Here is a 25,775-nt window from a genome sequence, read left to right as displayed (position 1 = left end):
TTATCATTCAGCTCCGGTTTCGAATTGCCAAATACATAAGAGTTAATTTTTTAGTATTTCTCGTGCCTGGAAAGAAGTGAGCTCTTAGGCAAGAGAAAAGAAAAATCATGAAAGTGGTCCTGGGCTGAAATGCTCTGGACTCCTCACAGAGAGGCCGTCATGACCCCTCAGGCAGCCGGGAGGCCCTCACTCAGTGGCCTGCAAAAGGGAAGACAGGGTGGATGGAGGAGTATTCCGAGTCTTAATGGTTGTGGGTTTTCAGCGAAGGAAGGTCTGGAATTTAAGCTCGCAGCAACTTCTCTGAGAAAACCCATATAAATGCAAATGCACACGGAGGTGAAATGTATGCTCAACCTAGAGAACTCCCGGAACAGCGAGTGCACCAGGTTTCTAGCCCCCAGGCGGCTGCCGTGGAAGGCTCAGACCTAGCCAGCATGTCCGTCCGCTCTGTCCGCAAGCTGTTGCTTGTGAAGACTAGGCTTTTTTTTTCCTCACTGCCCCCAAATGATGTGAGACCCAGAGATGATTGTGGTGGTGCCACATACCCTTCCACCTACCCATGGAAACTGTGCTTAGTTGAGTGTGTATCGTGTATCGGAACAGGAGCTCAGTGAGGGAAACCTCAAAGCAATCCCCTTCCACCTGCCGGGTCTGTAAGAGCCAGGTCCCCCCATTGTGAGGTTTAGGACGGGCAGCCAACTGTAAGAGCTTCCCTTTCCAGTCAGCCAGACCACGAGTTCCTCACCTGCCTGACAGGATCCGATGTGAACACAGCACCGTGGTTACCAGGATCCGTGGATCATGGTCACGGCGGCCTCCTCCCTGTCACCTGCATGAGAGAATTCATCTGGATTCTCACCGCGAGCACAGCCTCCTTTATGCAAGCAGAGTGGGAGGAATAAGGAAGGAGTTCTAAAGGGGGCCATTACCTGTCCAGGGCTCTGACTCACTCCTCAACCTGTCACTTCAGGGGAGGGAATCGTGCTTGGTATGTGGGGAGGCGAAGCAGGTGGGAGGAAGCTGCACAGAAGAGCAGGTTTCTGCAGCCCGCGTGCCGTAGCTGGGTCTTTTCCAGAGCTATGCACAAGAACCCAGTCCTCAGAAAGATGGGGAATGGCTACCTATCCCACCCCGTCTCACCCGCTCCTCCTTCCGCCCTGCAGGCCAGCCAGCTGGGCGTGTACCGGGCCTTTGTGGATAACTACGGAGTGGCCATGGAAACTGCAGAGAAGTGCTGTCAGGCCAACGCTCAGTTTGCAGAAATCTCTGAGGTAATAAAGAGTACAGCACCGTGATGGTGACGGCGGTGTGCAGGCCGGGGTACTGCCGACTCCCACCATGTCCTCCCACAGAGTAGAGCAGATTAAAGGTTGGGTATGAACCCCGGCTCTGACTCAGAGTTCGCTGGGTCAGCTCCATTGCAGGATACAGTTGTGATTCAGTCGGAACAATCCTGACCGTGCTGTTCCCCCAAGGGGCAGGGCCTGATTCCAGAGGCTCGCCAATGTCTTAATCTGTTTTATATTGCTCCTGCAAAGTGTTCAGGACTGTGCACTTTATAAAGAGTAGAAGTGTACTCAGCTATGGTTGGAAACTGAGAAGCCGGATAACATTGAGCGTTACTGCTGTGAGCAGACACCATGACCAAGGCTACTCTTATGAGGACAACATTTAACTGGGGCTGGCTTACAGGTTCAGAGGTTCAGTCCATTATCATCAAGGCAGGAGCATGGCAGCGTCCACGCAGGCATGGTGCAGAAAGAACTGAGTTCTACATCTTCATCTAAAGGCAAACTGAAGACTGGCTTCCAGGCAGCTAGGATGAGGATCTTAAAGCCCACACCCACAGTGACACACTCACTCCAACAAGGCCACACCCACTTCAACAAGGCCACGCCCACTCCAACAAGGCCACACCTCCTGATAGTGTCAAGCATATTTAGACCACCACATTGAGGTACATCTGTTGAGTGTCTTGCTGTGTCATGACAGGATGTCACATGTCAGGATAGACTAGGCAGACTAACTCAGTTAAGGTCTATCCTCATGACCTTACCGCCTCTATGTCGTCCTAACCACCTCTCCGAGATCCCAACTCCGGACACAGTAAGTGTGTGTAGCAGGAGTTCCTGTTCCTGACGTGCAAACTTTTGGAAAATACATTTAAACATCAGCAGCCGTGTCCCCTGGCCACTCCCTTATTTTGTCTGTAGTAATTGTAACCCTACCCTTGTGTCCTATCACGGGTGTCTTAGTTGGGGTTCCTATTGCTGTGAAGAGACACCGTGACCCCAGCAATTCTTACAAAGGAAAACATTTAATTGGGGGGCTGGCTTACCGTTCAGAAGTTTAGTTCATCATTGTTGTGGGAGGAAGCATGACAGTGTGTGGACAGGCATGGTGTTGGAGAGGTAGCTAAGAGTTCCATGTCTAGATCCACAGGTGGCCAGAAGAGAGACAGAGACCAGATACAAACAGACTGGGTCTGGTTTGAGCATCTGAAACCTCAAAGCCTTTCTTTCCCCAGTGACACACTTCCTCCAACCTGGCCACACCTAATAGTGCCACTCTCTATGAGCCATTTTTATTCAAACCATCACAATGGAAGGCCTGCATCTACTCTACATTCTTGTCACTAGAGGCCATGAGCAAGCCTTCTGCTTTGTGGCTTTCCTGCCAACAATCTTGGAGCACCCATGGGGGTTCAAAGTTGCTGTGTCTGTAGACCTCTACTAGAGGAATCTCCAGGGTTCACCATCCCAGGCCTGACGGTTGCTCCTTCCCTCTTTGCATTTAACCTCAAGCCATGACGTGTGGCGGGCCTCTAGGCCTTAAAAGAGCACCTCAGATACAGAGAACGTGAACAGGACACTTGAGGCTGGCAGCCCAGTCAGGATCACCCACAGGTCCACTATCTCTCTACTCTACGCAAGGGTTCTTCTCCCTTCCCATCATATCTCTGCAGTGTCAGGGGCAGCCATGTGACATCTTGGGGGATTGTCACTGTCACCTTTGTACAATTCCCACTCCCTGAGAGCTCCGACTGACTTCTCTTTCTTCTGTCAAACAAGGATGCCGGGAGGAAAGATCCCCATGCAGAAAGGCAGTGTTAGAAAGGAAAATGTAGGTGCCAGAAGGTGACTCACGGTTAAGAACATTCATTACGCAAGCACGGGACCCTGAGTTTAAAACCCTAGCACCTACATAAAAGCTATACAAGGCATCGTGTGCCCGTGATCCCGGTGTTAGAAGGCACAGGTGGGCGCTTGCTGGCTGGCCAGCCTGGCCAACTAGAGAACTTCATGTTCCGAGAGAGGTCCCCACTCAAGGGAATAAGGTGGAACGCACTGTCAGTACTCATGTGTGGGGCTCTCTGAAGGGTCAGCCCCAAGTACAGAGCAGGTAATGGTCCATCAGTCTTTTCCAAGACCAGTTGAGAGAGATGTGTGGAGTGGTATCCAGTCAGACCAGAGATGCTCTCCCAATGCTAAATGAGAGTTTGATAAAGATGACTTCTGGAGTCATGTGTGGGGCAAATGTGTGATTCAACTCTTGGTCTCCTTGAGCCAGGTCACCTGGTCTCTTACACTGGCTACGAGAATGTGGAGTTTGGGCCACTCCCATGCTCCACACCTTGCAGTCTTCCTGTTTAGCTTCCCTAGCTCCTTATACCCTCTAGGAACTGCTAAGTAGGATATAGGTAGAACCAACCACTGCAGGGGCTGTTAGCCTCTGAGGAAAGGTACCCAAGTGCACAGCAGGCTTTATCCTCGGTGAGCTAGGCAATACCAGTTCCAAGGTATTAGTTGTGGCACCGAATTAGGAGGGTGACCCCAGAGCCCCTTCCTGTCCCCATAGCAGGTATACATTTATTCAGCGGCTTCGCACCAGGATGCCTGATGTGCTCTTTCTCCCCACAGAACCTGAGGGCCAGAAGCAACAAGGACATCAAAGACTCAACTACCAAGAACTCTTTGGAAAGTGAGTTCTCCCTGCAGAGGAACAGTTTCTTTGTGCCTTCGTGTGTACCTTTCCAACGGAGTGGGCATTGCTGGAAAGACAGACACTACACCTCATTGAGTCCCCACTCTCCTCTCCCTCGCAGCAGCCTACTTACAAGTTAGACTTCACGCAGGGAGAGGGAGGAAGAGGGGCAGAGACCAGCTTTGGTCCCAGCAAGGCAGAACGGATGAGATCCAGACAAGTTTGTTGATGACACGATACTAGGGAAACACTGTAGGAGGTCTCGGGTACCAGGGGCTTCTGAGGTCATCGTGGGGCAGTGGGTAAAAGGTGGTTGGTTCCGTGCCTAAAGAGGTACGATCCCTGTGGCCCACATGGTGGAAGGAGAGAGCCGGTTCTCAAAAGTTACCCTCCAGATTCCACACGCGCACTTGTGCCCGATGTCCACTGCACATGCGTGCAGTCACGCACACAAAATAAATTAATCTCTGTGTGTAAAAACTCTACCGAGGGGCTAGAGACTTAGTTCAGCCGTTAGAAGCCTTAACATCCCTTTCAGAAGACAGGACCCAGGTTTGGTTCCCAGCGCCCACGTGGCAGCTCACATAGACACAGTATTTTTTTTTTAATCACATATTAAAGTCTCACTGCGAAGACCAGTAAGGTGAACACACCTGTAATGTCAGCATTCAGGAGACACTTAGGGAAAAGCTGCACCTGAGGCTGGCCCGGGATACTCAGTGAGACCCTATCTAAAAAAGAAATACACACATTGCTGGGCCTGGCGCCGGGACACGCAGCTCTAGGCTGAGGTACTGAGGAAGCAGACGCGGAGGATTGCAAGTTTGGGCCAGTGAGAGCCCCGTCCTAAAACACTTTGTAAAAACTTTAAGAATGTTTTATTTTTGTTCTATGTGTGTGAGTGTTTGACCTGGACGTGTGTATGTGCACCATATGTGCCTAGTACCCACAGAGGTTGGAAAAGGGCATTAGATCCCCTGGGGCTGCAGTTACAAGCAAATGTGAGCTGTTATGTGGGTGCTGGGATTTGAACTCAGGACCTCTGGAAGAGCAGCATTCACTCTTTACTAACGCACCATCTCTCCAGCCGCCTTAAAGTCCCTTTTTTTTTTTTTTTTTTTTTTTTTTTTTTGAGCTGGGAACCCGAACCCAGGGCCTTGCGCTTCCTAGGCAAGCGCTCTACCACTGAGCTAAATCCCCAACCCTTAAAGTCCCTTTTAAGAGTACCATCACTCTGTCTCCACTGGCCCTGCAAGTAGGACTGTATTTCTCTTCTCTCATAGGTAGTCGTCTAGCTTTACAACTGAGTAGAACCACTGAGTTCTTCGTTTTCTTTTATTGGCTTTGGAGACAGGGTCTCACACCATGGTCCGGACTTGCCTAGAACTCACTGCTATCCTCCTGACTCAGCCTCCTATGTGGGGGGATTATTGATAGGAGCTACCACACATGTCTTAGTTGAGTAGTTCATAAAAATAGTGGGTTTTTTGGCCTGGGGCTGTAGCTTGGTGGTACGTACAGCTCTCTCTTAGCCTGCACAGCCCCGATGCTCAGTCTCCATACACACAAGTAAGGGTTCATTCGGCTCACAGCCCGAAAGGATGAGAAGTTCAAGGTCAGGCAGCTGCATCCAGGAAGGGCTCTCTTCACAGTGGGGACTCGGCAGAGCCCCAGCACAGGCCATCACACAGCAAGTCAGACAAGTGTGCCCGAGATAGTTCAAGTCGACAGCAAGCCACTTCCTTGGTGATCCATGCGTAGGTGAATTCGCTCACGGGCAGAGCCCCGTCATGTCTCAAAGGGAAGGCATATCAGCTCCAGACAGCAGACAACAAGGCAAGTACTTCATCGCATAAAGGGCCTGAGCGGACACAGGTCGATAGGCAGGCTGGCGAGCTACTGAATCCTGGGACCGTGTGTTCAACCTCCGTGCTAATCAGAAAGTAGGTTGTTAGGCTGGTGGGAACAGTTAGGGTAGTATGAATAGTTAGGCTGATGTGTGAAGAGGAGTTAGGCTAGTGTGAAGAAGAGTTAGGCTAACGTGAACAGTTAGGCCGCTATGAGGAGGAGTTAGACTGGTGTGAATGTTTAGGCCAGTGTGAATAGTTAGGCTGGTGTGAACAGATGGCCTGGTGTGAATAGTTAGGTTAGTGTGAATAGTTGGGCTGATGTGTGAACAGTGAGGCTGGTGTTAAGAAGAGTGAGGCTGGTGTGAACAGTTAGGGTAGTATGAATAGTTAGGTTGCTGTGGAAAGGAGTGAGGCTGGTGTGAACAGATAGGCTAGTGTGACTAGTTAGGCTAGTAGTGTGAATAGTTAGGCTGGTATGTGACCAGTGAAGCTGGTGTTAAGAGGAGTGAGGCTGGTGTGAACAGTTAGGGTAGCGTGAATAATTAGGCTGCTGTGAAAAGGAGTTAGCCTGGTGTGAACAGAGAGGCTGGTATGAAGAGTTAGGTTAGTGTGAGTAGTTAGGCTGGTATGTGACCAGTGAAGCTGGTGTTAAGAGGAGTTAGCCTGGTGTGAACAGAGAGGCTGGTGTGAATAGTTAGGCTAGTGAATAGTTAAGCTAGTGTGAGTAGTTAGGCTGGTGTGAACAGTGAGGCTGGTGTTAAGAGGAGTGAGGCTGGTGTGAACAATTATACTCACTCATAGAGGACCATGGAGATGGTTCTATTCCCCAGAGCTCCCCCACCCCCACCCAGCTCCTTAGCCCTTCTGAGCCCTAGTTTCCCTATGTAAAAAAATGGAGACAGCAGCTGGGCAGTGGTCCAGCACTCCAGGAGGCAGAGGCAGGTGGGTCTCTGGGAGTTCAAGGCCAGCCTGGGCTATAACCAGGACTACTTCCCCCCACCCCCAAAATAAAAATGGAAACAACAGTGTGCACCCTGCAGCAGCCATGCAAATTATGTAAAGGAGTGTGCTTAGATCTGGTAGGAAGACCTTAAGTGTCTGTGCTCATTGCTGTGTAGGAGAAATAAAGGTGGCCCAGGCTGGCCCGGGTGTCCCCAGATAAATCCCAGAGCTCCTACCTGATATCCCAGTTGGCTTCTGTCCCTCTCGGATCCGGGCTTCTGAAACCTGTTCAGCCATGGACTCTGGGAGCCGCATTCTGGACCGCTATAGGGTAGGATTGTGGCCCTCACCGTCCTCCTTGACAGTCCCAGACAGCAACATGTATGGGCTGAACCTTTGCAGAGGTTCAGGCCTGAGCAGCAGCTCTGAACTCAAAGCCTGTAGTATCGCAGACATGCTCGAGTTTGGCCTCTTGGCCCTGCAAAGGGGAGGTGGACCTGCCCTTCCTCCTGGCTTTGAGGCACCAGGAGGCAGGTTTACTCTGTTTTCTCCAAGTGTGGTCATATCTCCCCTTGCCTGTCTCTTCACAGCTCTGCTCTACAAACCTGTGGACCGGGTGACGAGGAGCACACTAGTCCTTCACGTGAGTCCCATTGGGGAGCATGGCATCTGCCTCCCAGGGAGGCCTGGGTCCTCCACTCATCCTCAGACCAGCTAGAGAAGGCCCCTTCACTGGGTCTCTTGTCTTGAGGTTAATGCTGGCCTTTTGCCCGTCTCTAACCTGTGCCCTGCTATTCTACTGCCAACACCTTTATTGAGAATGCAGGACCTTCCCGGAGGTGGCTAGGGGACAGAAGTGCCCCCAGTGGAATAGACAGGGAGGGCTTATCCTATCCCACATGGGCAGGGGTCTGTAAGTGGGAACGTGGCATTGCAGCGAAGTGTGTAAGCGGAGGTTTCATGGAAAATGGGCAAGGCAGGGCAGTTGGTGTTACCTCCCACCTCACAGGGTAGGGCACAGGGGGAGACCCACCATCAGGGGGTTCTCTGTACTGAGAAAACAAAACAGAAGCTCCCCACTCGGGGTTGGGGGGGTGGGGGGCAACCTGTTAACAGCATTCATGCTGACAAAGCCTACCCAAATATTTTGTTCCCTCCCAAGGAGCCCCCACTAAGGGCTTATGTGTGAACTAACGTGGTGAATATCTTCTTTTAATTGCTCAGAAGGTGCCACATTGTAAACTTTCACACCACCCTCATCCTATTAATGACATAGATGGAGATTTTTGTTTCATTTTGGCCCAGGTGGCTTTGCTTCATTTGTTACAACTATGTAGCATTCCACAGTGCACCCGGGCTTTGCTCTGTAGCCTAAGCCACCCTGGAACTCACAGTTCCTCTGCCTCAGCCTCCTAAGTACTGGGCTTAGAGGTGTATGCTACTGTATCCAGCTTTTTTGTTCTTCATGGAGCTCTGATGGAGTTTTGGGATGGGGCTGGAGGGATGACTCAGCGGTTAAGTACTGCTCCTCCAGGGGACGTCAAGCTCTGCTCTTAGTACCCACGTGAGTGAGTCACCGTCACCTGTAAGTCCAGCTCCAGGGGAATCTGATGCCTCTGAGCTCCGCACACAGGAGCTATCAGGGTGACAGATCTTGAAGCAGCCAGTCCCATCACAGTGGAGAGCAGATGATGAATGTGTACGTGCTGTGGCCAGCCAGCTCTCTGCTCTTACATAACTCGTGATGCCCCGACTAGGTTCGGCGCCGTCCACAGTGGACAGGTCTTCCCCTGTAATTAAGACACTTCCCCACAGGTATGCCCACAAGCCATCCTGGTCTAGACAACTGCTCATGAAGGCTTTCTTTCTAGACGATTCTAGGATTATGAAACAGTAACAGTTCACAAGTCCTGGCCATGTGGCCCGTCCATTTGACTCTGAGATGCTGTCATCTGCCTGTGACTGTGATTGGTCCAGACATTTGTGTAACACAGAATCCTGGTAGAGAAAACAGCTGCTTAAGAGGGATGGAGGAGAGGTGGACCTACTCATCTCTCCAGGTTCTCTTTGTAGTTAGGGTTAGGAGTTGAGGGGTGGGGGTTGTTTCTCTCAATCAGAGAGCTGCTTACCATGGGCAGGAACAAAACTGCCCTTGTAGTATATAAATTAGCAATATTTCTGTCAGATTAGGAAGGGCTAAGGCACTCATCTGAAGGAAGGGGAACCTGGAGGAACCAGGGCTTTCTCCCAGCCTTGTACATATATATAGGCCAGGAGTTCTGGACCATAATCAGTTCTGCCTTCAGGATACCAGCATCAATGGCCAAAGACATTTGGCCATCACAGCTGAAAATGAGGATTTAGAGGCATCTAGTGCACCCAGAGGCCCTCAGTGGTGCCAAATGTCTGTACCACACAGGCATTTTTATTCCACCATAAAGCATTTATCTAACCCCAGTGTTAATAATACCATGGGCCAGAAACCCTGCCCTAGGTTTTTATAATAATGACAGCTTCTTCTTCTTACTGAGTGCATGGGCATGCCATTGGGGCCGGTGTCTACTTCTAAGAAGAAGCTCACCGACGTGCTCTTAGGACAGTAGGCCTGAAGCTCTGAATTGCACGCAGTGTGACTGGATGGTTTCACACCGTGGACTGTACCAGTCCCATTCTGACTAACTCCGGTCTTCCCACCGGGGACAGGACTTGCTAAAGCACACTCCATCCAGCCACCCCGACCATTCCCTGCTGCAAGACGCCCTCCGCATCTCTCAGAACTTCCTGTCCAGCATCAACGAGGAGATCACGCCCCGCCGGCAGTCCATGACCGTGAAAAAAGGAGAGGTGAGCGTGGCTGGTGGGGGACACGGGGCAGCCTCAGTCTCAGGCACAGCGTGGGACATGTGCTGTGTGTCTTTGGGGAATTCATAACCCTGCAGGGTATAGCATAGTCATGTATGTAGAACGTCAGGGTGACGTCGAATGGGTGATCCTGTACTGCCATGGCCACAGCAGCCTCTGTCCTTGGCCCTCACTCAGCCACCTCTTGGGCTTGGAACAAATCTCGCTGTTAAGCGCAGCTCCCCATCTGAAGCAAGAGTGAACAGGAGGATAGCATGTTGTTTGCCTAAAACCCGACACTTCCTCCTGGTCTTTTCTCGGAATGCCGTGAACACTAGATGTAAGGTTTTGAATGACAAAGAGACGGATTCACAGTTGAGGGGCTTGAGTTGGCTGAGGAAGTGGATGTCTTCAGCCCAGAAACTCCGTTCTCCTTTTCCCTACGACATCCGCCAATGGTGATTTTCTTTCCTTGCGTCATCAATAAGCAACCCTCATCCTGTATTCTTGCTGCCCTTTGAGGGACGAGGCTAGCACATTGGTAGGCACGTACCTTTTCCGTTGGGCGACATCTGGTGAGCTCCACACAGGTACAGGGCAGGGAGCTGCAATCTGACACAAGCTTTTTGTCAGAGATGGTGTTAAAGGTAGGCGAGCAGCTGCCTTATAGTCTCTTGGGTCTTGTGCATAGACAGGACAGTCAAGTTTAGACAGGGCATGGAAAGATCATGTGACTGGCTGCGGTTGCCTCTGGGAACCACTTCTTCCCTTTCTGGCCCACGTGCTTGGTGAGTTTTCTTCCTTCTGTCAGTGCGTTGACAGGCAGGCTGCTCTTGTCTTGTCCTCTGTCTTAGTTAGGGTTTTACTGCTGTGAACAGACAAGACACCATGACCAAGGACAATAGTTAATTGGGGCTGGCTTACAGGTTCAGAGGTTCAATCCATCATCATCAAGGCCAAAACATGGCAGCATCCAGGCAGGCCTGGTACAGCTGGAGCTGAGTTCTACATCTCCATTTGAAGGCTGCTAGCAGAATACTGACCTCCAGGCAGCTAGGATGAGTCTTACAGCCCACACCCACAGTGACACTTACTCCAATGAGGCCACGCCCACTCTGCAAAGGCCACACCTACTCCAACAGGCCACACCCACTCTACCAAGGCCACACCTACTCCAACGAGGCTACGCCCACTCTGCAAAGACCACCCCTTCTAGTCATGACATTCTAACAAGTCCACACCTACTCCAAGGCCATGCCCATTCTGCAAAGCCCACCCCTTTTAGTCATGCCACTCCCTGAGCCGAGCCTGTACAAACCATCCCACCCTCCACGTGCTTTTCTGGGAATCGCTGTTCTACAGTTGAGTTGAAAGTACGCACTTAACCACTGTCTGACTGGGCTTAATTATGAGTGAGGCACCTGGTCACATTTCTCACAGTGGGCCAGGAGGAGCCAAGGAAGAAGAGGGAACCGCCCTTCAGTTCCATCACCAGATCCATCCAGGCTTTGGTTAAAGCCAACTCGGGCTCCATCCCAGTATCCTGAGGGCTTCCTTGAGCATTCCAGCACTCACAGACACTCCCTTCGATACCTGTTCCTTGTCTCTACAGTTAGGGGCTCACCTCCCCCAGCCTCACAGTGGTCTGACTTACGGACAGAGCAGTCAATGGCAGCTCTTATAACCCACACCCACAGTGACACCCCAGCTCCAATAAGGTCACATGTACTGCAACGAAGCCACGCCCACTCTACACGCCCGCTCCAAGGCCACGCCCACAGTGGGCCTGGCCGTGGGTCCACCACTCAATTATCATTAAGCCCACTGAAAGCAGAAGTGGGACCCTAGCTTTTCTAGCTAGTAACCCCTGGGGGGGGAGGAGTATTGACAGCAGTCCCCACCTGGTTGGTTGGTACATGCAGGACCTGGGAAGCAGGTCTCATGTGGAGTTCACTGGGCCCTGTACCAGCTTCTCACCTAAGGCCAGTGGATAAGAGCAGAGCCCATGGCTTCCCTATCAGCGTCCGATATATCTAGCCGGGTGACCGACCCGCGTCTGCCAAGGTCTCACGTGTGCCTCACTGGGTGCCTGCTGAAGTCACCCATCCCACCTGGTGCCTTTTCTCTTTGGTCAGCTGTTCATTTAGGAGAGCTTGACCCGAGAAGCAAATGCTTGAACCGCTCTTGCCTCGCCCCTTAATGTAGGACGGAATCCGCTTCTGTGTCCCTCCCTGTTTTCTGTTTAGGATCCCTTAAAACGAAATATTCAGAGCATAACTGCCTTAGGGACTAAGAGATCTCAGCCCCTGTTAGCAGCTGTCTGCAGGTCTGGAGGGTAGAATGCTTATGAAGATAGGAGCTCGTACCTGCAGAGGAGCTACCCCAGCTGCTAGAGGGAGAGAGGACTAGTGTTTTGGTTTTTTGTTTGTTTTTTTTAAGATTCATTTATTACATAAGTACACTGTAGCTGTCTTCAGACACACCAGAAGAGAGCATCGGATCCCATGACAGATGGTTGTGAGCCACCATGTGGTTGCTGGGAATTGAACTCAGGGACCTCTGGAAGAGCCGTCAGTGCTCTAACCACTGAGCCATCTCTCCAGCCCAAGAGAACTTTTTTTTTTTTTTTTTTTTTTGATTCTTTTTTTCGGAGCAGGGGACCGAACCCAGGGCCTTGCACTTCCTAGGCAAGTGCTCTACCACTGAGCTAAATCCCCAGCCCCTAGAGAACTATTCTTATAGGCTCTGAAAATGTACAGTTCTACTTAACACCCCTTCATCTGGCTCTGTGGTTGCCTCAGGGCTCACCTAAGGCAGGGTGGCAGACAGGTGCCTGTACATGTGCCCCGGATGCCCAGGCATATGAGCTCTTCAGCGTCCTCCTCAGTTTCCTTCCAACAACACTGTGCTTGATGCTGCAGGACAGGTACCATAAGGACAGCTTTCCAACCCCACGTCAATCCTCACCCACGGCTTGCCCGTGACATGAGCGTCTGTGCTCTCGAAGGGCAGTGACCCCTCCACTGGGCCATGATGAAGCTGAAACAGATGTGGTGACGTGGAGATGCCGTCTGTGTTGGAGATTGTGCAGACCACCCTCCATGTTACTAGCCAGGAAAGAACCTGTAAGCCTCTCACTGGGATGGGTCAGGGCATTGTAGAGAGACCCAAGTATGAGCCCGGGGTTAGCACCTGACCTCTAGTCAGTCTGCTGTGATCTCTTCATGCTTTTTAGCCAAGTCTCCCCGCTCCAGAGCTGGCCCTTTTATGGTAGTGTCTGGGCAGCGTTAGAGGTAGTTTCTAAACTGAACAGAGGCCAGCAGCCTCTGGCAGGCCAGAATCCTCGCCCCAATTCCCCAGGATCCTAGCTACCCAGGATGGGGAGTCGGGGCTTCTGGATCAGGGGATCTTGGAGACACATTTTCCTTCCAGGCCCCAGTCCTGTGAGCTGGTGGGTGGGTGCACACTTGTTTATCCGAATTAACTTCACAGTTAGAGAACTAGATCCCTGCTGCTGGGTAATTTCCTCCAAGTGGTTGTTGCCTCTCCGCTTTGAGGTCTGCAACTAGGGCTTTGCAGGAGATTCGAATGATCCCCGTTCTCTGCCTGGGATCCTAGAGGCCCCTTGTGGAGGGAGGCGGGCAATGGGTTCCGAAGGTGCTTTAAGAAGGAACCGTGCCAGAGGAATAGTGCTGGCGAAGGCAGAGGGTGAGAGGCAATGGAGCTTAGATGAAGAACGCTAGGCTTACCTGCTGCTGCTTGAAAAGACCTGGGGGACTAAGGAAATCTATACCTCGGTACTAGAGCGCTTGCCTATCATGCTTGAAACCCTAGACTCCGTTCCAGCAACACGTACACACACACAGAGTTGTTGAGTAACTGCAGCTGGAAAAGTCAAACCCATTCACAAGAGGTCTTAAGGAGCAGTGGTGAGCCAAGATGAGAGAAGGCTGAGACACCCACCCCACTCCCCACCCAGTAGTAGGAATGCTTGCTCGCTGTCGTGAACTGGGACACATTGTCCACAGCCCAAGCAGAAGGATCAGAACTGTAAGTGTAATACAATATCAGAATATACAAGAGTCCCGGGCTCAGTCCTCAGACCACAGAAGCCTCAGCAAATGGTGTCCAGTAGCCCCTGTGAGGCCCTATGTGTGTGTTGTCTCATATAATCCCCCTATCCCCCAAATGCCACCAAGCAGGTCTCTCCATATTCATCTTACTTCTTCTCCTACGGCACTAACATGGAACCCAGGTCCTTGTCCATGCCAGGCAAACCCTTCGTCACTGAGTTACAGTCCAGCCCCTGCCCCAGCCACCCCGTGTGATCGAAACCGAGGCCGAGATAAAGTAAACACACTGCACCAAGGAGAAAGAGGGTGTGTACATTAAGTCCACAGAGCGCACTTCTAAATTTAGTCTTCCCAAAGGAGGCCCGGGGTTGGGCAGGTTCCCAAGCAATGCCAGGGGACAAGCTGAGAAAGCAGAGGGAATCCCAGTTCCCCTCACTCCCAGGGTGCCCGGCCATGTCGGCAGGTGATGGTGTCCCTTGCAGCTGGTATTTCCTACCTGATGAGGAACGCCTACCCCCTCCACATAAAAAATGTACACATATCTTCATCCATTGCCCTCTCCCACGACACGGGGACAGAGACACTTGCATAGGGCCTCCTACCACACAGAGAAACCAGGACGCACTTTGTTGTGTTTTATAAAAAAGAAAACGAAGAAGGGGTGTGTTTGGTGGAGATGATGTAGGGTGAGGAGGAAGGGAGTGCCTCAGACCCGTGCTGCTTCCCCATGAGGTACCAGCCACATGACAGTGTAGTATAGATCAAAGTTTATTTAGGGCATGGGGAAGGGAGGGAGAGAGAGAGAGAGAGAGAGAGAGAGAAAGAAAGAAAGAAAGAAAGAAAGAAAGAAAGAAAGCGAAAGAGAGAGAGAGGAGAGAAGGAGGGGGGAGGAAGGAAGGAAGGAGGGAAGGAGGGAGGGAGGGAGGGAGGGGAAAATTAATACACAGGAGTAAAGGCCAGCCATGAGCATGTGGTGGTGGGGGGAGGATAGGGAGAGAAGGGACATAGGGAAAGGAAGAAGAGAGCAAGAGAAGAGAGTGAGGAAGGGGCAAGCAGCCCCTTTTATAGTGAGTCAGGCACACCTGGCAGTTGCCAGGTAACCGTGGGGCAGGGCGGAGCCTAGAAGGAACACCAACAGTCTCACACTCACACAGGAGCCTGCACACACTCCGGCCATTTCAGCCAACCGGCCTCTCTGAGCTACAGACTCTTTGGATCTGGGTCCAGTGAGGTCCTGGGCTGTCTGTCTTAGGGCAGGAGTGGGTGGGAGGCTGTCCTGGGTGAGACTTTGAGTCAACAGTTTTTCCTGACCGGCTGGCCTCTCACTGTTGAGGCTGTTAGCAGAGGTGGTCCAGCCTTGGCCTCGCCTGTGTGCCCTGGAGAGTAGAAGCAGGCTGGAGCGGAAGCCATTACTGGGGGCTGAGGAGCACTTCTGATTCAGGTGTCCCCTGGGCAGACAAAGCCTGAGCCTGAACTCCCCATCGATGCCATCTGAGCTGGCCCAGCCAGACCTGACTGACCAGAGTCTACGCAGGAGCCAGGGTCCCAGGGAGGGAACAGAGGAGGTCACGTAGGTGATGACTCAGTAGTGGAGGCTTCTTAGCCAATGGGCAGAGGGACAAGGCAGGGCCTTGAGGCTCTGTACAGAGTTATGTGGATCCCCACCTATCCTCAGTATTTCTTTATCAAAGCTTCCCCACTAGAGTATCTGTCCTGGTCCTGTCTCTCCTGGGGAAAGAGATGAAGAACAATAGAAGGGAGACCGTCTTAGCCACTCCCCGCACTGAAGATCTAGCTAGGCTCAGAGCCGTGTTGAGCCCTGGCCTGGTTGACCTCCTGAGCTATGAAGGAGGAATCTTGACAGAAGTCAGGGACCTTGACTATAACGCAGGGCAAACTGCTGCCAGCCTTTAGACTCTATCCTCCGTCCCTGAGACAGTCCCCATGCTATAGGACTGGGGATTTCCCTCACCCTCTGACCCCTCCATTCTCTGATTCCCAGCCTCCCTCCTTGGATGGACTGTAGTTAATGGTTAGGACCCCACCTATTGTCCCAAGGCTTTCATGGCCCTCCTCCCTAACTGCTGGATGTCCTGTTTGGGTAGAACTGCCCATGCCCTGGGGTTCAGAAGCCAGATCCCATGCTGCTTCTCACAGTCAGTGACTTGCACACCCCAGGAATAACATTCCCAGACTGGGGCCCAGGGCTGGCAAGGTTGGCTGGGAAGTGTTTGAGGGCCCCCTGTGATGAAGCTGGGGGGAGGGATTAAGTAACCGTTGAGATGTCAGAAATACTTTTTACAACCAAGCTAAGCCTGCCTCTTGGAAGCTCTTAAGCCTGAAAGCCATTGAGCATTCAGTGAGCTCTTGTCTGGACGTTACTAACCCACAGCTTCTAGGCTGATCTTAGGGATCCCTCTGCTGGCCATTGCAAAAGTTCAGTTACTTTGTACAGAGAAAAGACTGCCACCTTGTGGTCTGAGGACTCATTTCTGTGTCCTTACTGAGGAAGCAGCCGTGTAATCATTCTCCGTGCAGATGTTGGTGTTCCGTATCCTGTATCCCTCTACCACTGACCTTAAAAAAAAAAAAAAAATCTAGATACCCAGTTTCTAGAATCTTCCCTCCAGCCTCATACATGTCTTCAGATCTGTATAGTGTTGCCCTGGGGAAATAGCTCATCCGTTTAAAGGCTAGGCTCACAGCCCCAAAGACAAATGCAGGTATACTGTTTCTTGAATCTTGTAGCTATGATCACCCAGAAAACCTTCTGCCCCGTGGAAGTATGTGTGAGAGAGTGAGGGAGTCGTGGTCTTAGCATGCTGGTAGCCTTCCTGCCCTTCTACATATGGACACTGGCCTATAGGAAATACTTGGCTGTCTTGTGCAAGCAGTTAGGTGACCATGAGGAGCTAAGCTACCTGTGTTGGTGACATGTAGCTCTCCATGTCAGGGGATCTCAGGGGACCTGCCCAGGCTGCACTGGATTCTAACTTCTGTTCCTACAGAGCGTGGGGAGTAGAACTTAGAAGTCAGAAGCCGTAGGCCCAGAGGAACTGGGCTCACTGCACAGCCCCAGTCCACTGTGATAAGCGTAGGGAGCATCCTGCTTCTCAGGGGGATTAGGGGTGCAGCCACACCTCAGGCTGAGGTAGGCAATAGGCTTCCATGCACTTTGTTGTAAACGTCTGCCCTACAGATCCTTCCCAGGCAGTGTCAAGAGCAATCAGCCTCTAGAGAGCCTTTCTGGAGTCAAGAGCTTCCCCAGGCTTGTGAACTCCTAAGGTCAATGAATACCCTGCTGTATGCCATCCTTGGGATGGCCTTTCTGGGGCCATTTTCTTCTCTTTGAATTGAGCTTGGGGGTGGCTCACAGTATCCGCACCTCACCCTACCTCTGTCCTTTGTGTGGCACATCGCCCAACCCACATGAGATGTCTGACGTTTTAATACATTGATGGCTTACCTCATCGAGCCCGCTTAGCCACGTCTTGAGCTGTACACATGAGGTGGACTGTCCCTTGGCTCTCAGATGGACTGTGGAGGTTCAGAAGGCTCAGGGCCTGCAGGGAGACTATCTTCATATTCTTTTACTTGTCCTAGGCCCTGTCCACCTCTGTCACACATCCTATGCTGCCCACCTGTTCTCTCTGTTGGCTTTGTTCCTAGGCAACAGGTGTCTGGGTGGAGGTCAGAGGTGGGGTCCACAGCTTTGTGAAGCCTTCAGCGTTAGACTCAGCCCATGTCCTCAGCACTGCCTCTTCTCAGAGAATTCCTGGGCCCATCTTCTCACTACTGAAAGGCTGCCCAGTCAGGCCCTGGAGTACCGTGTGTGCCTGGGAACAATCACTTGACAGGAGTATCCCTTTTATGTGGCTAATCTCAGGTTAACACCTTAGCGAGGCATTGGTCACCCCAAAGTAACATTCGTCTCTGCCCTATTCTCTGGTGTTCTTCTGGGGGCCAAGCATCTAGAAAGGACTCAGAATAATCAGCTGAACAAAAGAGATGCCAGGAGTCACATCTGTTAGCAAACAAATAAAATAAATAGAACATTCTAGGAAGTTAATGCACAGGAAGTGAAAATCCCCAAAGAGGTTTCTAGGTGATCTCCTTGCTCCTGTTGAGCCCAGAGGGTCCAGTATCCCCCTTCCCACCCCATCCATCACCCTGACTGGCCCCCTGTCTACACCGTGCCCACAGCACCGGCAGCTGCTGAAGGACAGCTTCATGGTGGAGCTGGTGGAGGGGGCCCGCAAGCTGCGTCACATCTTCCTGTTCACTGACCTGCTCCTCTGCACCAAGCTGAAGAAGCAAAGTGGAGGGTGAGTGATGTTGGCTGTGCCCTCCCTACAATGCTCCAGAGGGCGGTTTCTGACAGATGTGAGTAACAATGTGGCCAGACCTCCTGCTCCTTACACTGTTTCCATCTCTAGATGCTGGTGCCCCTGCCACAGAGCTGGGTAGGGTGAATTTCTGACAGCTGTAACAATGTTACCAGACCTCCTACTCCTTAAACTGTTTCCATAGTCTTTATATGATACCAGGCTCAATCTGGAGATGTCATAGGACAGGGCCAATGACTTGTCTTTGCTTCCTGTAATGAGGGATGGACAAGGTTATGACTCCTATGTTGTTGGAGGAAGGACTCTTTATAACTCATCTTAGAAGGGTGCGTGCCTGGGACTGCAAGGCTGAAGCAGGAGCCCTCCCCTGTCAGCAGGCAATCACTAGGAGGTATCTGTACTTCTGTCTTTCTAAGCTGTGATGCCTTCTAAGTTTTACATACACCACTACCGGTAAATTGCTCGGAATCTACACATGTGTGCACACACAGACTCACACCCCACTACCACAACCACCACGAGAGATTTACCCAGGATACACCAGGTTGGAATGGTGCCAAGACAATCATGTTAGAACACACCAGAACACAGTGGGATCCCCTAATATTTCTACCGTGCAGATGAACTTAAATCAATCCACTCAGAAGGGAGTTTCCACCTCACCTGTCAAGTGAAGTGATTGCAACAGGTAGATTACAGCCTCTCAAATTCTACGGCTCAAAACTTCAGTCCCGTCCTATCCAAAACCAGGGCCTCCAATACCTGCTGTCAACCTCAGCCCAGCTTGTTACATAAGATGTGTGCAGAGCTGTAAGTCAGGTAAAGAGTCCTCAAAAGCAGTGATGTTAGCAAAGGAAAGGTCGGTCTGTTAATGTTCCGCTTCCTCTCCACCCCAGCAAAACCCAGCAATATGACTGTAAATGGTACATTCCGCTCACGGACCTCAGCTTCCAGATGGTGGACGAGTTGGAGGCACTACCCAACATCCCTCTGGTGCCAGATGAGGAACTGGATGCCTTGAAGATCAAAATCTCCCAAATCAAGAGCGACATCCAACGAGAGAAGGTGGGACCGTCTGGGAGAGCATGTACCAGGTTCTGCGTAGTCTGAGTGCACAGCAGGCCCTCATGTGCACACTACACAGTGCTTCCTCGGTCTTGGCCGGGCATCTGGTCCCACAGCTGGTCACCAGGATCTGCTGGGACCCATGAGAGTTCCCAGCTCCCAGAGTACCGTCTATCTGACCCTAGATGGACCCTGGTTGTTTTGAGAACTTCCATCCCCCCTTTCTCACCTTCTCATCTTTTCCTCCGCCCCATCCTTGCATCCTGAGAAAACCTGGCCTAGGGTAGGCTCTGGTTCTTCTCGTGGAAGATGTAAATTTAATCAACCCAATAGGAAACAAGCTGGAAGATTATTACTCACATATGCTGCACAAGAAAGGCATATAGGGTGGGAGAAACATTTTCCCACCCCACCCCCGCAAGTCCCATCAATTAGAAATGAAAAGTCAGGCCAAGAAAGGGCGCGTACTCGGGACAACAGAAGCGTTCTCTTGCTTCCCTTCACTACGAGATGGTCTTGCTGAGCTGTCCTGGCCAGTTTCCTGGGCCTACGCAGTCCTCTCAGCCCAGCCTTCTCCACAGTTGGAACTTATAGTTGATATGTGTGCCGTTTCACCTTGTACACCTAGCAGTGTATAAGCAATGGGGTATGGGTTGATTTGGGTTCTCACGCAAGTGTTTGAGTGCTGTGCGAAGGGGAGTTTGAAAAGCAGAGAGCCTGGACACCCAGACAGGGGAGGGGCATCCAGGGTGTGGCTTTGTGCCGTCATACCTCAAAGTTCTTGTCTCTGGAGCCTTTGGGGTTCACCATGCTGATGCTCAGGCAGTGTCCATGGAGATGTGCTTAATCATTGAGTGGAGCCCCGCTTAGGCTGTCGAGGACTCGGTGGTCTGGGATGGGAGGCTGGAGAGTGTGGCTGCTTTGGATTGCAGATCCCTGATTTTTTTTTTCCCCCAGAAAACGTGTAGAAGTTTTAGAAGTGTAAGGAGTGAGAATGAGCCCCTACAATCTGGGGTGAATCCAGGCCAGAGAAGGGGCCTGACATTAGTCACAAAGGAACTGTATCATTGGAAGACTGGCCTCAGCTCAGGGACACTCCATGGATCCCTGATGAGGTGGATACAGCAGGACAGGTCCTCTTCAGCCTGTATGCCCCTTCCTCGATTACCACACTGCAAGCCTAGCATGTTTAGCAAGCACGCAGAAAAGTCCTGTAGCTTCAGAAAGGGAGGCCCACAACCACAGTAGATATTTGGTCATTTATTTGTGGCCTCTGTAGTAGAGCATCTCGGAGCAGAACCACTCCAGGGTCCTCAGGGCTACTGGTCCCTGCTGCCTGCTGGTGTGCATTTCCATCCCCCATCATGCTCTTCTCCATCTGGGAATTGGGGTTAGCGCTTATGAGAGGCCGCAGTCTTCTTTCCAGGGTGTAGTGGCCTCAGGAAGGTTCCACACAGCTCAGGACAGGCAGAGGTTTTCTGATTAGACCATGGTGGTGTTCATCTTATGTACTAGGGCCCTCTCTTCCCTATCCAACATCCCAGGGGCCTGATGTTAAATGTGACCAAGGCAGAGAGCAGGTAGAAGGTTCCCTGGGTCCTAGGCACTCCTGAATATTGTCCAGCTTTTGAAAAAGCTAAATGCCTCTCCTCTGCTTTTATGGGAAGCCCCAATTCCTTTAGGAAGGAATTTGAGCACAGCTCTTGTTTGTCCTGGGGCTCAACCCTAAGGAGAAGGCTATTCACATCCTCTAAAGGGCACCAGCAACAGCCGAAGAAGGCCCTGGGCTGTACTGAGCAGGCAGATGGGATCTCTGTGTTACAGGAGCCCAGGGTTAAGGGTGGAGAGCTGTGGGCCACAACTGTGGAGGAGCAGGTGGCATTGGCTCCAGATGAAAGGGCAGGACTCTTCTCCCTCCACAGAGAGCAAACAAGGGCAGCAAGGTCATGGAGAGGCTGAGGAAGAAGCTGTCAGAGCAGGAATCGCTGCTGCTGTTGATGTCCCCCAGCATGGCCTTCAGGGTGCACAGTCGCAACGGCAAGGTGAGTGCCAGCCTTTGCCACAGCCGTCGTCAGCACAGGGGAGCATCTCCATTCTGAAAGAGATCACTGCAGCCCGTCACATGTCCCTCTGATGGTGCTTTGGGCTATCACCTCCATAAGCCGCTGACTCAGCTCCTACATCTGGGGAGGGGCAAGGGCAGCAGGGAGGGAACAGGGTCAGCATCGCGCACGCGTTTGCAAATGTGACCTCGAGTACAGGAGCTCTACCTGGAGAACTCCGGGGTCACTGGCATTCTCTTCCGTCTGGTTCCTGGTGCCATCTGTAGCCTGAGCCTCTCGCTCCAGAGCACCATATGTACTTGTGAACACATAGGACGGTTCATTCTTTCTTTAACACATGGCAGGGAAGACAACTGACAGACTTTGGAGACCCTTGTCTCCGTCCTGTCTTCTTATGCAGAGGTCAGATGGCCATCAGCCCTAACCTCAAAGAACTACCTTATAACCCACCCCTCCATATCCTTACTCTGTACCCCCTCTGCCAGAGTCATTCCCTGAGCCAGACATTTCAAGTGAGGCTTATGCTGGACACAGGCTGTACTGTGTGTGGATACCACTGCCCGAAGTACAGTCAGTATGGGAGAGCGCGGCCGTGAGCACGCCTGGACTCAGCCAGCTCCTGTGTGTGTCAGGCCGCCTGCTGGGTTCTTCCGGGATTGATTCGCCAGACTCGAGATAACTGGGGTATGTTCTTCTTCTCGTTCACCGTAGAGTTACACATTCCTTATTTCCTCTGACTATGAGCGAGCCGAGTGGAGAGAAAGCATTCGGGAGCAGCAGAAGAAATGTGAGTTTCCTGGACCCAGAGAACCCAGCCTTCTGCCTTCGGGGCCAGATGGATTCTCTGTGGGCAGTTGTTGATGTTCTACCTCTCTCCTCTCCTCTCCTCTCCTCTCCTCTCCTCTCCTCTCCCTCCTCTCCTCTCCTCTCCCTTCCTTTCTCCTCCCCCTGCCCCTCCCTCTCCCCTTCTCCCTTCTCCTTGTTTCTCTGCCCCTCCAATATTCTTTTCAGAGGAGCTTTAGACCCTGGGCAAATGTATGGAGCCCCATCTAAATCTGTAAGCACATACGCTCCCCCATCCTGCCCTTTGACCTGAGATTCCTTCCCTAGGCTGTCCCAAATCCCTCATCCTGGCTGACTGTTCCTCACACAGGCCCACACACCTTCCTGACATAATCCCTAGTCTCCTTGGGCCTCCTGTGTTCACCAGCTACTCCCTTGGGGCCTCCATTGTCCTCCCTCTGCAAGCAGTGATGCAGGAGGAGCCTTTGGCTGGACCCACCTAAGGAACCATACCGTGCTGGTCCACGGTCCTCTGACCCGCTGACCCCAAGACTAGACACTTAGTCCTCACTGGAACGGCCCCTTCCCTCTCTAGATAATCCCTTCTCTTAGTGGCTTTATCCTTTTCTGGAACTGTTATCTGCTCTTTGGGTTCTGGGACAGTGTTGGGAGCAGAGTGGTAGACCTCACCCCAGATCCTTGGGCTGCGGCTGCTTCCCATTAGCCAAGGACTGTGTCCTCAGACGCCTGCTTGTTCCGTAGTGCTACAACAGCTCTGGTTGAAGTTGGAGTTTGGGTTCAGTTTCTGCAGAGGCAGCTGTGGGCTGTGCAAGCCTCTGACCTCCCATCCTGAGCTCTCCTCTCCAAGGCTCATCGTTTATGCCCTGGTTGAGCTAAGACCACCTCTTCTTTTCAGTGCTTCTGTGCCATGGAAGAGACCAAGGGGCTCCTGCCAGGGCTTGTGTCTCAGAGATTCTTAGCTTAACACGGGGATCCAAACCCATTTCCAGGCTGGCAGCATCTGTCCCTGCTCAGAGGTGAACCCAGAAAAAAAAATTTGTCACCCGACAGATAGACACAAGCCCACCTCAGTAGAGTAGAGGACAGAACTACACGGATGTCTGTCTGGGGATGCCTACCAGGGTGATGCGTCCAGACTGACCTGTCCTATTCCAGCCTGCCTTGTCCTGCACTCAGGCGGCAGGCCAGTGCTTGTGAACACGAGTCTGTAAGCGATATTGGCAATCTTCTCAGGAGCCCTGGGGCCTGGGCTCTCCGGGGCCTCATCTTGCTCTGGCGCTAAACCTGCCTTTCAACTGGGAGCCATTAAGCCCCAGTGGGGGTCCTGCTAACCTTGTCCACACACACTTGTGTTGTGAAGGTCATGCGAGAGGGCCAACAACTGACCTGTCTCCATACCTGCTCGGCCTCCTCAGGTTTCAAAAGTTTCTCTCTGACGTCTGTGGAGCTACAGATGCTGACCAACTCGTGTGTAAAACTTCAGACCGTTCACCACATTCCACTGACCATCAACAAAGAAGGTAGGGTTGTGCTCCCGGATGTCAGGATGCTGGGTTCCTGGGGGTCAGGCTGATCCGTTTGGAGCAGTTTCTCCCCTTGAAGCTATTGCTGGGCAAAGTGACTGACCATGGATTTTGTCTCCCTGGCCATAAGCCTCGTGACACAGTCAGTGCAGTGGGTAGAGACCTGGGCTAACACTTTTGAGTCACACCAGGTTTCGTATTCAGTGCCGCACAGGGCTCTGTGGTTAGGCACCCTTACTCTGCCCACACCCACGTCACCCCGACCCCTTTTCCTTCCTTTGGAGCTGTTTTGGTCACTCCTTTGCCTGTGCTTTGAGGCCAACTAGATCCTCAGATTCTAAATGCAGAATCCACAGAGGGCACATGCTCAGACGATAATACTACTGTGCCCGGTGCTGGGTCAGCCTTACCCCACCCCCCCGCCCATACTCTTGTGAGGCAGAGGGTTAACCTCCTTGGTTTCTTGCACAGATGATGAGTCTCCCGGACTCTACGGCTTCCTGCACGTCATCGTACATTCAGCCACCGGGTTTAAGCAGAGCTCAAGTAAGTAGCTTAGAGCGGGATGTGAGTAAACTTTAACCTAGAAGGATTGTCCCCTAAGAAGGGTGGGAGGGCTGGGCTACCCAGGGAAGCCAGTCAGGTGTCCAGCACGGGTGCCATTCTTTCAGGGACCATGCCTGTTGAAACCTGCTGGGCATGGGATTGTTTTCCCCTGCCTCTCTCCCCACACATATCTGTCTCAGAGCCTGTATGCATGGGCTGCCACCTGCCGGCAGCCATTTTAATTATCAGGTCTGGAGTTTGAACCCAAAGCCTGATAGCACTTGGCAAGTTGCCAGGAAGCCTCAGCTCCTTTGCAGTGGCCCCACAACCCTGTCAGCAGGAGAAGGCTTAGCTGTTGTGTTGAGCGGACAAGAGAATGCCCTTTTTTCTCCCAGCTAGCTGCCCTAGCAGCCTGAGGGGGACCACGCTGCAGCTGTACTGATCTCCTCGCCTAGCTCCTCTCTCAGCTCTTAGGCCCATGGTACAAGACGGAAGGGCAAGTACAGTTTTGTCCCTTCCTTCCCATGACTGCCGCAGAACCAGAATGGATCTGATGAGGGACTTGTGTCTAGAATGTACAGGACACTCTTAAGAAAATGCAGTTAGGTTTTCTTTTAAAAAAGGTTTATTGGGGTTGGGGATTTAGCTCAGTGGTAGAGCGCTTGCCTAGCAAACGCAAGGCCCTGGGTTTGGTCCCCAGCTCTGAAAAAAAGAAAAAGAAAAAAAAAAAAGATTTATTTATTTATCATGTATACAGTGTTCTGCCTGAGTATATGCCTGTATGCCAGAAGAGGGCACCATGATCCCATTACAGAGCCACCATGTGGTTGCTGGGAATTGAGCTCAGGACTTCTGGAAGAGCAGTCAGTAGTAGTCTCTAAAGTAGTGGGTCGATGAGGTAACTCAATGGGTAGAAAAGCTACCCATATCTCACCACCTAAGTTTGGTCACTGTAACCCACAATGAAAGGGGAGAACGTACCCCTAGAAGCCATCTTCTGACTGTGAGCACACAAAAGCACTAGTTCATACACATCATACACACATGCACGCACATGTAACATGCACACACAGGTATGTTCACACATGTAACACACATACACTGATAATGATGGCAGTGGTGAAATCATAGGTTTACATGTGGAAAGGATCTGGACACTTCCCCAAAGAGAGACACAAAGTTGGTCAGTACATGAGAAGATGCTTGTCGTGTTAGGAAAACAAGAATTAAAACAACTTTGAGATACGTGTTCATATTCCTTGAATCAGTGATAATCAGAAACACATACACTAGGACTGGAAGTGTTGCTCAGTGGTATAGCCCTTCCTGGGCCTGAACGAGGCCCTGAGCTCTAACCCCAACACCTTAAAACAAAAAAAAAAACATTGAACAGTATCAAATATGGGTGAGGATATGGAATGATGGGAACATCGTGTGCTGCATATGTAGAGGTCACAGCCATTCTGGGACATATTGCAGATATTTTTGTTTGGTGCTGAGATCTAAACCCAGGGCCTTGTACATCTGAGCACAAGCCCTACCACTGAGCCACACTCCCATTGCATAGTTACTTACAAAGTGCGACAAACCTCCCATTCATGTATGCTGCCAGTACCACCCTTAAGTATTCACCTTAGAGAAGTTAAAGCATCTGTCTACGCAGTCTTGTGCAGATATACTCTGGCACCCATCTGATGACTCATCAAAAAGGAATGAACTGGGCTGGAGAGATGGCTCC

At 51.6% G+C, this 25,775-nt stretch overlaps 1 protein-coding gene across 1 annotated transcript in view; it reads left to right on the top strand.

Moving 5' to 3' along the window:
* Bcr (BCR activator of RhoGEF and GTPase) overlaps positions 1-25,775 on the top strand; it is a 127,777-nt gene that overhangs the window by 77,757 nt on the left and 24,245 nt on the right. The window contains 10 exon segments of the mRNA XM_032888340.1: positions 1,164-1,271; positions 3,921-3,981; positions 7,367-7,419; positions 9,480-9,620; positions 17,894-18,015; positions 18,933-19,101; positions 21,024-21,143; positions 21,876-21,951; positions 23,384-23,488; positions 23,963-24,037. Coding sequence (XP_032744231.1) covers positions 1,164-1,271; positions 3,921-3,981; positions 7,367-7,419; positions 9,480-9,620; positions 17,894-18,015; positions 18,933-19,101; positions 21,024-21,143; positions 21,876-21,951; positions 23,384-23,488; positions 23,963-24,037 — 1,030 coding nt within the window.

Source organism: Rattus rattus, chromosome 18, assembly GCF_011064425.1.
Source record: "Rattus rattus isolate New Zealand chromosome 18, Rrattus_CSIRO_v1, whole genome shotgun sequence".
Taxonomy (NCBI): Eukaryota; Metazoa; Chordata; class Mammalia; order Rodentia; family Muridae; genus Rattus; species Rattus rattus.
The sequence above is the reverse complement of the archived record's forward strand: the minus strand, read 5'-3'. Positions and strand labels throughout refer to the sequence as shown.